The sequence below is a fragment of the Pavona decussata genome, unplaced genomic scaffold, assembly GCF_977016875.1.
Source record: "Pavona decussata unplaced genomic scaffold, jaPavDecu1.1 SCAFFOLD_85, whole genome shotgun sequence".
Taxonomy (NCBI): Eukaryota; Metazoa; Cnidaria; class Anthozoa; order Scleractinia; family Agariciidae; genus Pavona; species Pavona decussata.
In genome coordinates, this window is record NW_028145503.1 from 889,261 (window position 1) to 906,234 (window position 16,974).

Genomic DNA, 16,974 nt, shown 5'->3' on the forward strand with positions numbered 1-16,974 from the left:
TCGAACGCAGTCCCTTATCTTTGATTATTACTAGTAATGGGCCTTATTCGCTCTATATACTAATCATCCGTTACAAACCAAGTGATATTCCCAGGAGAATTGATCTTTGTCTTTTTGGAAGTTACAAGAACGCATACAGCGTGAACATGACCATTCTAAAAGAGACTACACCCTAGAGTACCGTCACAAGATCTGTAATGGGGCAACAAAACAATGAAGCGAATAAGATCTACACCAGATTAATGTTCCACCAGCACATTCAACTCAGCCAAAATTGCCGGTTCAACTGGTTGTGACGCAAATGGAATCCGTTGATCTATTGAACATTTCCCACAACAAGTCTCTAATTCTCAGATGGTTTTCCCCAAAACCCATACAAAGTCTATTTTTCCCCGATGTTTCACACGGTCTCTAATTTTCCCCCTTTTTTTTTTTTTTTTTTTGAAGCGTTCTACATGGTTGCAATCTAACGACAGAACCTCAAACTTGGTAAACTGACTAATTTTAATGTGATCTTTCTGTGATGGATTCCAATTTCCGATATAATGAAAATTTAAAAACTCGTCCTCAGTCTTCATTTGAAGACCGGAACGGGCAATTGAAGCTCCACGTTCAAGTAATACCGCTTATTCCTCAATACTGAGTTACCAACCTGAGCCTTCATCAAAGGGAAGGTAAATGTCGTCCTCCTCATAAATTCTGTAGGAGTCATCTCCTATCATCTCAGCACCATCTTCATCCATGTCACTGCCACCTTCATCTTCATCATCATGATCATCGTCATCATTATCATCGTCGTCATCATCTTCTCCCTCTTCCTCCTCCTCCATCACATCAACCCCGCTAGATGATTCCATCACTCTATCTTCTCTGATGCCAATGGCGCCTTAAAGACGAGTTACAAAAGTATGAGCAAAGGTATTAGACCTTTATCGTACTAACCTTAAAGGGTCAGTTATCAAAAGACAGCTTAAACGGTGTTTAACAAAACCACGTTCTAAGCCATTTTCAATTTTGCCAACAGTCATATCTAAACATTGTCTGCTGCTTACGGTAACAAGAAGGCTTGCATCCCTGATTAGAAAACTATTTATCTACTTAAAATAAATCACTTATAAACAGATTTGGAGGCCCACTGATTGCCTAAGTTAGACTTTGTTTAAGTAACTGGCGCAAACAATTTACAATTCTTTATCTAGGTCCTGAAACTTGGAATTCTCTTCGTACATACTGGTTCATCTAGTTTTCCTGCCTTCAAGAAACGAATGTACAAGTTTTTATTTAAATAATTCTGATTTATTCATGCCGCACAAGACACAACACTATTTTGTGTTTACTGTGTACTGTTTACCTAACCCGACGGTTTCTTGAGGTCTCCTCGCCATATCTTTTATTGTCGTTTTGCCTTAAAGTTATGTGTTTTATGTAATGTTTAAAAAGCGAACAGGAGTGTCTTATCGGGTATAAAACCACGAAGCACGGCCGAGTGGTCTTAGACCCGATAAAGCACGTGCCGCGAGTTTTCTGAACGGCTTCAAAACCATTCCTGGAAAAGCGTGTGTCAATAGAGTTCATAACAATTATGCTTTTGTAGACGTTGGAAATTAGCATACGAGAGAAACACCGCATACTAATGAGGAGTGTTTTATCAGCTGATAAAACACCTCATACTAATAAGGAGGAGGTTTATCGATATAAAGCCACTGCACGTGATGCATTATCGACCATTTGATAGGTCAATGGGTTTATGAACTATTAATCGCAGTAATTTCAAATTTGGATGTATGCCAGGTAACGAAAAGCCATTGGTACTGAGGGAAAGAACACCTTACAATCAGTAAAGAGGCGAAGTTTGAGATGCTTGTCTCTTAAAATAGCGAAGATTTAGTTCGGTAACTTTTGGAGTTTTTGCAGACGTTTGTAAAGAGAGAGGCAAGAACCGCCTCTAAACTATATTTTACATAACTATTTATCTTTTACAAAAGCTGTCCAAATTCCTCTGGTACTTTTTCCAGGTTTTTGTAAAAAACAAATCGATGGCAGTTTTCTATGGTCTATACTCTTACAGACCATAAAATGACGCCATAAAATGTCCAAAACTTGGCAGTGAAACCACTCGCCACTAGAGTTTTGAACATTTTTTGACGTCATTTTATGGTCTATAAGAGTGTAGACCATAGAAAACTGCCATCGATTTGCTAATTAGCTATTAGGTTTCAAGGAATAGGTTTGACTTATTTTCTGTAACAACCAATAGTGTACATTACTGAAACAAGTAGTGGACAACCAAGATGCACACTACAAACCTTCTGGCCTAGGTACTGCATCTATGTCTTCCTCTTCATCCTCGTCATCATCGTCTTCATCATCGTCGTCGTCCTCGTCATGATCCTCATTATGGTCGGCTGGCTCTTCAAACGTGATGACCATCGTCTCATCGTCACCTTCTCTCTCGTGGACACCAGCGTCATCATCGTCAGACTCTTCACCGACATCTTCACCACCACTGTCCTCGTTTGAACTGTCATCACTGTCACTGGAATTGGGATCAATCACGTACGTCGTCTCCTCCACGACACGCCCATCAGCCATCCGACGAGTCATCACATGTTCTGCAAGGATGTTACTGTCAACATCTAATTTGAAAGGAAGTGGTACTCAACAACATGCTGGTGCAATGTTACACTCATCAATAACTATCAGAGAGACGACTCGTGAGTCATCACATGTTCTGCAAGGATCTTACCGTCAACATCTAATTTGAAAGGAAGTGGTACTCAACAACATGCTGGTGCAATGTTACACTCATCAATAACTATCAGAAAGCCGACTCGTTAGTCATCACATGTTCTGCAAGAATGTTACTGTCAACATCTAATTTGAAAGGAAGTGCCACGTGCAATGTCACATACATCAATGACTATAAGAGTTTGTTTCATAGTCCAGGCATAACGATGTTGATTGCCAAGTTGTCTTAATTGTAGATGTCCATGCTGCAGTAACTCTATTCTATTATTTCTTTCAATGTTGTTACAATGAAGAGTTCCGTGGAAGACGTTTCTAACAATCTACGTTTATTGGTATACGTCTGGGTCTAAGTCATTAAAATTTGACCATGCTGAAAGTGGATGATGCCTAGGTCAAGCACCGAGTGTTGCGGTGACAGTGTCGTTAGAAATCCTGAAGTGTGACTATTCAAATGAAAACCCTTGAGTACTACTTCTATGTGGTACTGTTTTTGTCCTGTTTGGCGGTTCTTACTTTACAGTCTGTGAATGACATTTTAAAGTGTGGTCACCGGACTTTCTCGTTGTGCTGGTTATTTTGTTGTACCTGGTGGTTCTACCTTTAATATTGTGGGTCAAATCCCAAAGTAAATATTCAAATGAAAGCTACTGAGCAGTACTTTCCTGTGGTGCTATTTATTATGCTGCACAAGGTGGTCTTAACTTTTGAGTCTCTGGATGAAATCCTAAAGTGTGACCATTCAAATGAAGGCTACTGAGCAGTACTTTCCTGTGGTGCTGTTTACTATGCTGCACAACGTGTTTCTAACTCTTGGGTCTGTGGATCAAATCCTCAAGTGCACCCATAAAATGAAAGCGATTGAGTCATTATGTTGCGAAGGTGGTTCCAATTTGCCACTGTCTGGATATATCTTTATTGTGCCGTGGAACATGATTCTAACTTCTGGGTCTCAGGATTAAATCCTTAAAGTGCCTATGAACCGAAAATTGTTTTTATTTAGTTTTAAAGGTTACCTTAAAAAATGCAGGTTTCCAAAGTTTGAGAACTCTAGGCTTAAAAATGACGATTTTACAAGCCTTCAAAGTCGTGCTATTTTACCCTAAAAAATGGTCAGGGGAATGGGCCGAGATTTTTCTAAATTCACCAAACCGTGACGTCACTTTGTTGCCACGGGTTTGTTTGCGTTGTCAAAGTGCCTTGTTGGGAAGTGACCGAGCTTGGAAGGAAACATGTCTAGCGATTCAGAAATGAGCGAATTTTCAGATATGTCCGGTAACCCCGAGGACGAAGATGTCGAAGAGGGAAACGATGAAGATTACGATGTAATTTATAGCGAAATTAAGCCATATCAAGATGAACCTCTGGCCCAAGTTGACGCTGGCGACGAGAACACGGGAGAGGAAATCGAAGTCGACGAAGAATTAGACGAAAATGGCTTTACACCAACAGTGCTTACAATGTTTAAGTCAGAATCATGTATCAAAACAAAAACCTTTCTCGCAACAATATCGGCGACGGCGATCGCAGAGAAGGTCGTGAAACAATGACCATGAGGTGTAAAAACAGAAGCATGAAACTTTTCTCACCTGTCGTTTACTTCGCTCGCTAAGTTCTTCTTGACCTGGTGGAGTAGTAGTATCCCTCGTCGGGATCGCGTCCTTTTTCAAGCAATACTTGACTTTCATCCCCGCGGCCTCCATGCTGCTTAGAACGAATAAACTGCGTTCATAACACGAATCCTCGAAATGAGCCGAACAGAGTGAAGTGTATTTTGACGTCGGGTTCTTGAAATCATGCCTATGTCTACGGACAAACTGGACCCATTTGGCCCTCACAGCCGGATCAGCGGGAAATTGGTACATTTGTATACCCGGGGTAAACGATCTGTTTTGGCAGCTTTGCTGGTTTGGCGTACCAGCAACGCAATACCGCCCTCGCTGCCTCTTTTCCTCCATATTGCGGGAACAAATTTGGCAACAAAGTGACGTCAGAGGTTGATATCACGTGGTATTTTAGCCGTGCGATTCAAATACCATTTTTGACAGTAAAATAGCACGACTTTAAAGGCTTGTAAAATCGTCATTTTTAATCTACAGTTCTCAAACTTTGGAAACCTGTATTTTTAAAGGTAAACTTTAAAACTAAATGAAAACAATTTTCGGTTCATAGGCACTTTAAGCGTTGCCGCCCATTGCAAAAGCACTGTGCTATGGACTGCTTATTTTTCATTTTTTCATTTAAATCTTTAGCCTGGCCAATATTGGAAGTAACGGGTCCAGACCGTACCTTGTCCTGTTTGGCCATCAGTACCATCAGAGTTTAACAGCTCGTCAACCATGTCCTGCAGTTCTTCAAGCTCTTCCTCCGAAGCCATGGGGATGATTCCTCTGCCAGTGATTTCTGGAAGCGCCCAAGAATCTTCATTGGCTGCGGCATTATCGGGTTGAGAGTCAGATGCTAGAGAATCCTCATTCAAGGCAGCTGAAAACAGAATGACATTGATCATGCTAAATCCAGATTCCTCTCCCAATTCTTACTGCGCATAATTTCCACGTCACTAGTGCGCGATTAGCGCGCTCATGTTGAAAACGTGAAGCGTTTTCCTTGACGCTAAGCCCAAAACCTAACCCTGAACGAGTACTGTGACTTGTCTTTTTTATCTAGTTATTTTAACTTAGATGTTATACTCACAGAGCTGCCATTTCATTGCTAACAAGTACTGCATTGTATCCTATTTAAACAGGAAGTTCCGGTATAAAAGGGGCCTGGCCAGGCCATTCTCACCTTCAGTTGTCAATCAACCACAGGGTGTAAACAACTGACAAACAACATGTGCCTTTTTCATCGGCTTTTACCGATAAAATTGGCTTAGTTTTCAGAATAACCATTGTTAAACAAATAAGAACTTGATATCTTATATTGCTGTGGTGATATTATAATATTTTGAGGTATATTTTTCAGAGGACGCTTGAGTCAACAACTTGTCACGACTGAGCAGTGTCTAAATTTGCATCTCACGCCCGCAAAGGTGTGAAATGAAGGAGGGGCTTGTCCTTTTATTACATCTTGTTTAAGGGTGCTTTCCATTTCTCAGAACAGACCGGTCGGACCATAAATGGAGTGTACTAATCTGAAGGACTGATTCTTCAATATGGCATATTCTGAGAGTAGTGTGCGCCATTTTGGAGCAATTTTTAAAAAGTGGCATATAAGCTGTCGTTAAAATTGCTGCATTCCGTTCGCAAAATGATTTAACTGGCCGGCCAGTTCTCACAAATGGAAAGCACCATAGGTCTCTCGATTTTACGTATCTTGTGCATAGTGCTGAGTGCCACTGGCTTGTTACCATAATTACTTACTTATTGCATTTTAGAGTGTCATCCAATGAAGGCTGTTAAGGGAGCATTTCATTGAAAAAATTGTCCGTATGTCTTTTTTCCAATTTTTCCACGCGGAATTTTGGTGGAGGCCTGATTCTCCACAAACAGGCGAAGTTAAGCTAGTCATTTTCATTCTTAAATTCTGTAATTCATTTTCATTTTACTGCGTGAGGTAAATCCAAACTATGTGTTCTCAAAATATGTCATTTCCCCCACTTTCTGACCGCTTTCCTCCAACTAAGCATGCCCACCCTATTCCCTCTCACGAAAGGGTTTGAACTGTACCTTGCTTCGCTTCTTAATCCAGCAGAGGCTAGTTAATGTCTAGCGACCTTCCTCACCTTGATCAGATGTTCTTTCTCTGGACTGCTGAGTATCTTCTGTTCCTTGCTGGCCTGCTCCCTCGCTTGTCTGACCTAAGAAAAACCAGCAAATAAATAGCGTAAAATTCAAAACAGTACGTCCTGTGCTTGTATTAATTCAAACAAATTTTTGTACGTATCATTTCAAGGCACGATGACAAACACCTTCGGAGACAAAGGACATTTATGCCCCTTGTTCAATTTGGCTATTTGAGTGGAAGATAAGTACGAGAAAAAAAGCTTTGGAAACACGAGCTATTGTCACGCACCAGCTGAAGAGGCATGTTGAGATTCTGAATCAGCTCCTTCAGCCTGTCCACCAATGGTTTGCTGATCACTACCAGGCGCCCTTTCCTTAGCAGAACCACCAAAAGGCGCACTAGAGCTCTGTTGGTTCACCACCCCAGAAAGTTTCTCCAGCGGCTTCAACAGACAATTGATGGTAGCCACAAAATTGGGGCTGGCCAAGTCAAGACTGTGTGGCACTCGGGCCAAGTCGTTCACAAGTCCTTTTTTCAGTAGAAGTTTCATTACACTGTTAGGCTGTGAAGCCGCATGCTGTGCCGAATGAGGTCCAGACTCGATCATGGTCTGCACTAAGGTGAATATGGCTTGGAGTCGGGAGTGCTTGGATGTTGACTCTGGTAAGGTAAGGGCACGACCCAAAGAGGCCTTCATCTCAGCTACAAGAGCCTGCTGGGCTTCAGGAGCGTGGTGACATGCAGCTATGGCTGCAAGTAAGACGCGTGCATAAGATGGAGTGTCTTCGTTGTCAGTTGGTGATCCAGATGGAAGAAGATGATCGAGGATGAAGGCAAGAACGGGTCCTTCATACTGTGAAACAAACAAAAGATAAACAAATAGTGTTAAACAATCTGTCAATAACGAAATAAGAAACCCAAAACAGGACACATAAGATCAGCTGTCTACAGAAGTCGGGCAAAAGGAACACTAGGGGGCTGAAATTGTTCCTGAAAGATGAACACCTATCTACTGGAATGTCTGTGGGGGACTTTTACAGGCTGACTATAAAAAAGGGCATCGTATCACACAGCGTCTAACTAGAGACAGAGAGTGCACGTTTATACAGGGCATACATTACTTAGTACTGTAACTGAATACCAAGGAATCACCTATGGGTTGGGAGAGGTGGGGCATCTACAGAGGATTCCGTTGAAACAACTACCTATAGCTAAATGCCATAACTTTAAAATAGAGAATCTAAGGCAGGATAGTACGGTTTCAGACACATGCTGCATCGAGCTACACATCAGTAGTAAACGTGTTCCCTTAAGGGTTAAGCGAACCTTCATTAGTTAAAATCACCCAGGATATCAAGGTTTCTCGTGAATGGTATTCAGCTGTAACAGGTGCTTACAGGTTATGGCTCTTAATAACGGCCTTGAGGAAGTATACTGGCGTTGTTCAAGTTACATGACCAACCTCTGAAGCTGAAGACAACTTAGCATTGTGACTGTAGTCCGTAATAAGTTGTGCCACACCAGCATATGATTTCACCATCTCTGCTAAGAGCTTCAGAATAGCAGACTTAGGCAGGAGTGGCTTAGAAGGGGCCTGAACATCTTTGCTGGAATCCTTGTTTTCTTCTTCCTTTGACACTTCATCCTTCTTGTCCTCGTTCTTTATCGTTGCTAACTGAGAACCGCTTTGACTGCTATTCTGAGAAGAGTCTGCATTTCAAAGGTGAATATAGTTAGAACGAGCCTTACAATTCTCTGGTCTCCTCAGCACTTAAGTCGAGCAGTTGTGATCTTGCGACTAAGTGAACGCTAAACTAAACCGAAGGTGAAACCATTCATAACATTAAGGACGGTGCTTACTAATAATGAAGTATTTTTGTGTTGGTTTATGACTGTGCGGGGAAAGCAGATCTTAGCAAGGGCCATTGAAATCCAAAAAGAAAATTGGGTGTAACCACGCATTTTTTAGAGATAATTAAGCAACAATTAAGCAAAGCAGTGTATGGCTTTTTTTTTTTTTTTTTAAATTGAAGCTTTATTATCTCTGAAAAATGCATGGTTACCCTACATTTTCTCTTTGAATACCAAGAGCACTTTTTAAGTTCTGCTTTCTTTCTTTCAAACCGCGCAAAAATATCCCTGTTTTAGTAAGCACCAATTATAAGAAACCCGACTATCTCGTGATGCGCAGAACGTACGCGCAGTAACAACCGTAAGCACCGTCCTTAAAGCTGTTTAGAAGTACTCTGCTGTGGAATTTTTTTTTGTCGTGCAACTACTGAGCAGCAGCAAGAGTAGTCAGTACTTTTGCGTAGTAATATGTATTACACTTTACAGAGCAGTTGTAAATTTTGGGCGATAAAATCCAAGTGCGATCTTTCAAATGACGATCTTCCAAATGAAAGCTATTTCAATTGCCGTTACTTTCTTCCGGGGTTGCTGTTATGCTATACAGTCAAACTGATTCAGAATTTCGATTCTTTGGATAAGATCCCAAAGTATGACCTTCGATTAAAGTAAAACCTGTTGTGTAGTGCTTTCATGAATCAGTGCACATGTTAAAAAGCTGCTTACCAAGAGCCATCTCTTCCACTTCCACATCTTCTCCAGTGAGTTGCCTATTGTAGGCAGGTACTTGCCGAGCAGCCAAATTCTGCTGCCCTCCCTGTCCACTAAAGCCAGCAATCATATCACCAACTTGACCTAAAGCGCGGCCAAGTTCTCCAAGCATTTGACTGTCCGAGCGATGCACAAAGATACCCCTATCTATTGTCCTTGTGGTGCTATCAGAAGCACACAAAACATTCAACAGATCCCAAACAACGCCATGAACTTGTTTGGCAACAAGCGGGGGTTTGACAGGCTTCCCAGCTGCCGCTGCCTTGACAATCTGAGCATAGTTAGAGGGTAAGTTTGTTTCTCCGCCTTCAATCATCGTCCGCCTCAACTGAGGTGTGATGGCTAAACGAAGCGAATTCGTAGCCACTTCTTTAAACAGTTCAGAATTGCGACACGCCGCAGGTCCCAGAACTCTCAGAATATAGTTGATTTCCTTAGCTCCTGGAGAGCTTGGACTCACCCCCGTGTGACCACTGCTGACATTACTTGTCGCTGAAGAGCGTACAACTTTCTCCATGGTATATTTCAAGTTCTCTTCATCTTCCAACACATGCCTAAGAAGCAGTGTCGCTAGTATAGTAAAACCGGTGCATGAAGACTCCTGTGTAAGCAAGAGAAGAGCACGAGCTCCCCCTTGTTCGACAAACTGAACCGCGTACTTGTGTTCTTGGGTGAGTCTAAGACATAGCTTGAGCGCTGCGTGGAGGGTGGTTGGTGACACAGGAATACTAATAAAACTTGTACAGCATCTGAAAAAGAAGTAAAGGAGAAAAAGATGTTTGCAGGTGTGCAGGTGAACACTTGCACAAATGTATGGCGTTTTTTCTCCAAAATTGAAACTTCATTATCTCTGAAAAATGCATGGTTACCTCAAATTTTCTTTTTGGATTCCAAGCGCACTTGCTAAGTTCTGCTTTCTCCGCATAGTCAATAGAGATTAACAAATAGAGATTCTCCCAAAAGAATTTTGTCCCTCAGTTTTGACTAAGAGTTAGCTTCTTAGTTTTAAATTAGCATTTTAAACCATTTTAAACAAGCGAGATGAAAACCACGATTAAGTTATGATCGTGACTGAGCGATAACCGGCTTTCGAACAACCGGCCACTTGTTCAAAGCCCGATTAAACAAATCCTGGGTTAATGAGAAGTTTAATTCAATTTAGTTACTAATCAATAAGCGTTTTTCCAAGAGATTCTCCCCCTTTAGTTTTGATTTAGACTTTTCTTTACCTTGAGCTTAAAAACAGCTGTTAACAACAGTTATAACGAGCGAGTGAAAACCTCGGTTAACTTTTAATCGGGGATTAGCGTTAATCGGCTTTCGAACAACCGGGCCCTGGAAGTCATTTGAGGTTCTCATGTTATTAACAAAACGCAGTAACAGTAAGTCTAACCTGACGATAAGAGCTTTTTGGTCGTCATTTAAGTGGTGGATTACTGGTCCATCTGTCTTCTCAGACTTCACTAAATTTGAAAAATAACACTTATTAACGAAGATTCTTAAAGCAAACAAATTCTTAAAGCACACAACAAAACTTACTAAGCAATAAAGCAGTCAATTTGAGAAATGCACCAGCCTAACGTTAGCTATTGGAGTTAATAGAGGGATTTAGAATTATGTTTACGGCAAACAACGAATGGCAGAAATGATGACTTGATCATTTTTATCCAACATTTGCCGCTTGCTGTTTTCAGTTTATTAGTAAATTTGAGTAGTTTTGCGCTATCATCAGAAGCCAAAATTATTCTGCACTAATCTCTTCTACGTGTTCGTGGGTCTGTACTCTGATAGCGCACAGAGGACGTCAAAACGTGGTAAGGACATCAGTCACACCACTCGCCTACGGCTCGTAGCGTACTTCTATGTTCTCACCACGTTTTGACGTCATTTGTGCATTATAAGAGTACAGACACACGGCAAAATGGCGAGTAATCAAAGTGACACTGGTATACTCGGAAAAAGGAAATCCGACTGCTCCTATCAGGCGTCTAAGGCAGTGGTAGCCCTGGCCAGTAGTAGAGCATCCGAACTAGTAAACGGAAGGTCTTACGTTCGACTCCTGATAGGAGTACTCGGATTTCCTCTTTCCAAGTATGCCTGTGTCACTTTGAATAACACCATTCTCACAAAATAGCTAGTTGGTCCATAAATTTCCGACCTTGCAGTGATTTCAAGATTCTGTTGTCGACAATGTAAAGCAATTTCGGCCAAGATTGAACTTACCTGAAGTGCCACTGCCTTCTTTATCTTTCTTCAATTTCTTGTTGACCTTTTCTTGAGACCCTGACCGAGAACTGTTTCCCTCCCCACTCCTGTTCTCTCCAGCAACAGAGCCACTGCTTGCAGAGGTTTCTGCCTCGCCTCTTCTGCTTGCAGAGCCACCGTTGGAGTTCGCAGTTTCCAACATTATTGGACGTCGGTTTCCAGAATCTTCATTTACCTACAAAACCAACAAAATGTAGGTTAATAGGTAGCTTGAGCACAGGCTGAACGCATTTCACTTACAGAGTTTTTGTACTAACATTAGGGAGCTTAAAGGACGGCAACTGGAAGTCGAACGTTTACTTTTTTGGCGCGTTTTGTTCCTCACAACGGACGGGGAAAGCTCTTGTTGGACGTCTGTGGCTTGATGTTACAAAAATGATGGTGTCACAACGCTCCAAAATGGAAAAAAATTCGACTTGTTGTCCGTGGCTCACGAACGTCTGTGCTTAAGCTCCCTAATATTAGTACAAAAACTCTGTAAGTGAAATGCGTTCAGTTTGGCAAAAGCATAGACCTATTCGTAAATGACGGCCAATAAATTATTCCTTTATTCTCGTGACAATTAGCCTTACTAGCGCCATTACCATGTGCAAAATTTAATAGTGAGAGAAAGAAAGATACTTTATGCATAGTTACTTGAGGGACTGGTTATGAAACCTTGCCATGAAAGCAATGGTGCTGCAATTTATGTTGAAAGGGCCACGACCCTGCACCATCCTTTGTTTTACCGTTCACACCACAGTTGAATATCTTAACAAAAACATTTTGATTGGTCAGTTTTCCAGCACATTCCAAATTCTATTGCTGTTTATGCAGGGTCAAGGCCAAAAAGGCAAACAAAGAAGTTTGTCAGGTTTCATAACCATTGCCTTCAATTAACTATGCTTTATGTTAAAATAACTATTGCACTGGTTTCACAGTAATTAAATCTAGCTGGAGAATCAAAAGCCACAAGGCAGTGCCTAACAGGTTCTTCCGCTTAAGGGTCCTTGAAATTCTTTTAAACCAGTCACACTACTTTAAGGGTACCTTTGATTGACCCTATTCTGGAATAGCAATACATACAATGATGACAAGAAATCCGTCACAAGAGGTTGTGTGCACTTACTGGAGTACAAAATGGCTCTTAGATTATTGTGTTTCAGCGAACGTTTGCAGAAATGTCTTATCAAATTTACTTAACAAGAGAAATCTATCAGCTATTCAGCTGCTTATTTTTATTGCGGAATATGGTCAATCGAACTCAACCTAAATAAGCAAGGCAAAAAATTTACCTGGACCATTGTGGAGAAGTTCACTAGATAGCGCCGTCTTCCTGCCATGAATCTGGGAAGAGAACAGTTTACTTCAGTGCTCAGAATAAAATGGAGACAAATGTAGGAGCAAGAAAAACAAGTTTAAAATGCCACATGTTAGACTTTCTAAAAGCCCTTTGCAATATTACTTTCCCTCTTTACTCTTTATGTTATGTTGGTTTTGGTTCCCTCGTTGGACTTTTTCTATTTGCAACGCGCCAAATTTACAGTGGATTTTTCTACCGGTGACGTCAAGGCACGTTAGCCAATGAACAAACAAGTCATTTGGCTACGTCAGAGCCTCACGTGTCCGACGCCATTAAACTTGGCAGCGATCACGCACGGAATACGCAAAATACAAGAAATCTCAATCATTTTTTCGTGCCAAAAATTGAGGATCTGATTCAAATCCCTGGAAGTGAAACAAGTCGACTTCTCATGAAGTCGCTCACTTGCTTGAACATGGTGGTTGCCCAACAGTACTCTCTGAACTCTAGTAGCAGCCCACACTGCGTTTGAACCTGAATAGGTTAGCTCACCTACTCTGGACATAATGGAAATTCTGGAGACAAATGAGATGTGCTGTGTCCTATAACTTCCCATTGAAAGAAAAAAGAAAGTACAACTGTAATAAGAGATAAACTCTCGAATTAAAAACAAAACCGTTGTTTACCTGACTCTTGACTCTCCATTCCTGTAGGCCGCATCAATTGTAGTGTTGTTGTTGACATTGTAGTTGTACCAGCGACCACTTCGGTCATCAAACCATTTCCAGGCATGTGTGGTGCACTAGAAAAGAATGACATGAATCAACCACTTTTCTCTATACACTGTATCTCCAATAACACTGACAAAACCTTTCAATTACTGTAGTTATTTTAACCAAGAAACTAAACAGTGCCCCAGTGCAAAATTTCCATCTTAAAATGTCCATATGGTCGTTGATTACAACTTAAATCATTATAATGCTAACAAGAGCACAGTGTGGGAGGTGGGAAACCACGTAAAAACAGAACAAAAACAAAACACCAATCGACAACTGTTACAATACTTTAAAAACATCGAGAGTACTCGTTTGCTGACAATGATCAGTGTATTTACCTTGTCATGAAGTTGTTTTCTCTTAGTAGTGACGGCCATTTTCTCGTGCGTGTCCAACAAAAGCAACAGAGGGCAAAGCCATCTGCATAACAAAAATACACAACTAGATCACCACAGAAGACCCCTGCTGAACACTTTTGATTCACTCTTTATTATTAAATTTTATGATTATTTTGGTGGTGGATCAAGAAAATATCTCCCAGCCCATCTCCCCATCTAGGTGAAAAGTGACCTTGATATGTTATTTCTTTGTTTCATCCTTGTTGCGTTCGACGTAGAAAGAACGCACTCCTAATTGCGTTTGGAGTCGAGATTGTACCGCACAACGAATGAATGGATCTTGGGACGCGTATCTAGCATCCCCCGCAGATTTTACAGGGGCGGATGACATCATCACCAACTTGGCAAAGGAGAGAGAGCCTGGGATCGAGATCATCGAACGCAATCCCTAATCTTTGATTATTACTAATACGTAATTATAAATTTTCAAAAAAAGTGGAAAGTAGAGTTAAGACATGCAAAACACTGGCAGCCCACATAGCTCCGTATCAAAAGCTGTCAAACACACAGTTATCTCCAGCATTTTTCAAATGACATTGCTTCATACACCTGGACTCAAAGAAAATGTGGACAGAGATGTCTTGTCCAAGGTATCCACTGGACTTCAGGTCAAAGGTCCAATAAAATAACCACTAGATTACCATCAGCTTTTATGCCTGAGATTCCTTTGAATGATTCGCCCTGTCAAAGGGCTATCACTTAAACCTCAGGTCTCGAATCTCTTTACTGTGGCCAAATTACCTTATCAACTCAGTTGATGAAAACAAAAATTCATTCCCTCTCCTTCGAATCCCCAACATTGTAGCTCTAACAAGTGAAGTCTCCTACATATAGCTCGGTTGTAGTACATCAGAACAAATACACAGAAGATACCCGGTAATGAGTAGACTGTTCACAGTCCCCTATTTCTCCGTCGGATTTTCGACACTTGTACGCTGCGATCGAACTCCCCCATCTTGGTTGTAACGGGTTTGTAACGCTGAGCGCAATCTGGGAAGAGTGCCTAAACACCAAGGGGGGCCCTAGTCAGGGTACGTTCCTGGACACGCTCCCCAGGTTGTGCTTGCCTTTACAAACCATGATGGCTGGAGTTCCATCGAGGAGTACAAGTCTCAAAAATCCCACGGAAAAACAGGGGACTGTGAACAGTCTAGGTAATAGGGTACAACTCCCCTTGAGAGAACCTGAATTTTTTCTCCAAGTATGCCCATGTCAAACTCAATGACAGACAAACTACTTACACTGGAGAAGACGTCTTGCCTCCCTTCAACTTGCTCTGTAACAGAACTGTTTGACACACTTCAAGAAGCTCTAGCAAAGAGTTTAAGATCCCAAACTTCTCAATGGTGGCTTCACATCGGAATTTCTTCTCCTGCAAAATGTAACATATGGCAATAGCGTTATTGATTAAATTAAAATGTTACCCACTCCTCACTGACAGATCTGAAATACCAATCCCTGTGAACAATTACCAAACATTAAAAGTTTCAATTCTACTTTTTTTCTGCTCGTTTCAGCTCTAAAATTTAGATATACACAAAAGCAACAATAGCAACTCTAGATATAATACCCATCTACACCTACAGTGAAACTCACAGTAAATATATTTTAAACAAAATTGCAAGAGGATGTCCACTTTCTCTGTTAAAGTGCCCCTAACCCTTCAATTTGTTTTCTTTTGGTAGATTTCCATTTCTGTGAAGAACTCATTTTCGAAAATGTTTTTCAGAAATATTGAATCCTTTTTTTTTACGAGCGCTTAAAGTTACTGAAATTTTTAAATTTTTGCGCGCTTTAAGCCCCGCTGGACAAATTTTTGTCTCGTGGGCTCATTAGGAACGAGCCAATGAGAAGCGACACTTTCTTCGCTGTGACGTAAGAAAAGGCCTCGGATCGTTATCAGAAGGAATCTTATGCATGCTGATTCCTTTCTCTACAGTTCGAAAGTTACTGCATCCAAAAACCACACATTTTCCAACCATTTTCTCTGTTTACAATTGAAGCATTACCGTGAATCTTCGGATATTTTTGCACGATGTCCTTTTCTTACGTCACGCTGCATATTTGGCCGAGTGGGGGACTAATGCGAACGATAGGTGAAAATATCGACAAGACTGCCTTCACTTCTAGCGCTTGTAAAAACAAAAGGATTCAATATTTCTCAAAAAATTTTTCGAAAATGAGTTCTTCAAAGATATAGAAATCTACCAAAAGAAAACAAATTGAAGGGTTAGGGGCACTTTAAGTGGATCTTGTAAAATATTGCGTATTAATTGTAAAATCCAGGGAGAAAAAAGCATACCCTCATCCTGTAGGGAGGCGTTGCATAACCAGATACACTTTGTCAAGTGTAGAAGCTCACAATTCAGCTCATAGCTCACAGTAATTTGGAAAGGATTGGGTACGTTATAATCAAAATGCCCTTCTCAGGTTAAATTGTGTACCGAAAAGGTCATGTCCTGCGTGGCACTTGTACAAACAAAGAAGTACCTCTAGGTGATAGGCCGGGACTCCCGGGAGAATCAAAGTGCCAAATAATGGTTGAAGAAAAATCCATACGTTTGGGCTTAGCCATTCTTCAGTGGATCAATGTCAAGTTAGTACAAACTAACTAGAAAATGATCCACTGAAGAAGGGCTAAGCCCGAAACGTATGGGTTTTTCTTCAACCATTATTTGGCACTTTGATTTTCCTTTCACCTATCACTCCTTCTCTGGTTGACTGATTTTCTAAATAGCACACCTACTAACCTCAAGTAACAAGCAAGTAAGGTTAAGAAGGGATGAAAGACATCCTGCTCTTGGCATGCTTTGCATCTGTGACATGCTTTCTTCAAGTTGCTTGCTGTCAGTATTTTGAATAGTGCAGGATTTTACAATAGCTTGAATATAAGACGTGACCTGGTGAAAGTAGAACTGAAGTGGTTAATAACCATAACGGGAACAGCAGGTTGCTAATAAACATACAGCTGTTTCGACAAAGATCCAGAACCATAATGCCTCAACCGTACAGTGACGACTTGAGATGGCGGGAAATATGGCTTCTGAGCTTTTATTGAAATTTACTGGGTATTTCCCAGACTACCTTTTGGCATTGTCGCGTACGCTTTTATGCTTTTTTTGGACAACCTTTGTCCAAACAGCTGTATTTACTCAAACTTCTG

General features: G+C 41.0%; 1 protein-coding gene across 5 annotated transcripts in view; it reads right to left on the minus strand.

Moving 5' to 3' along the window:
• Positions 1 to 16,974, minus strand: part of LOC146475161 (E3 ubiquitin-protein ligase HUWE1-like) — a 73,330-nt gene that overhangs the window by 18,338 nt on the left and 38,018 nt on the right. For 4 of the 5 annotated variants that reach the window (XM_085116091.1, XM_085116089.1, XM_085116088.1 and 1 more), the window contains exons 35-48: positions 16,562 to 16,711; positions 15,053 to 15,183; positions 13,752 to 13,833; positions 13,324 to 13,439; positions 12,630 to 12,681; positions 11,314 to 11,530; positions 10,484 to 10,553; positions 9,046 to 9,839; positions 7,934 to 8,181; positions 6,760 to 7,324; positions 6,470 to 6,544; positions 5,035 to 5,229; positions 2,307 to 2,636; positions 653 to 886 (exon numbers count right to left, since the gene is read on the minus strand). In XM_085116091.1, the coding sequence (XP_084972217.1) occupies positions 653 to 886; positions 2,307 to 2,636; positions 5,035 to 5,229; positions 6,470 to 6,544; positions 6,760 to 7,324; positions 7,934 to 8,181; positions 9,046 to 9,839; positions 10,484 to 10,553; positions 11,314 to 11,530; positions 12,630 to 12,681; positions 13,324 to 13,439; positions 13,752 to 13,833; positions 15,053 to 15,183; positions 16,562 to 16,711 (3,259 nt within the window). The remainder of the gene's footprint in view (positions 1 to 652; positions 887 to 2,306; positions 2,637 to 5,034; positions 5,230 to 6,469; positions 6,545 to 6,759; positions 7,325 to 7,933; positions 8,182 to 9,045; positions 9,840 to 10,483; positions 10,554 to 11,313; positions 11,531 to 12,629; positions 12,682 to 13,323; positions 13,440 to 13,751; positions 13,834 to 15,052; positions 15,184 to 16,561; positions 16,712 to 16,974) is intronic. The other variant, XM_085116090.1, reaches the window with a different exon arrangement.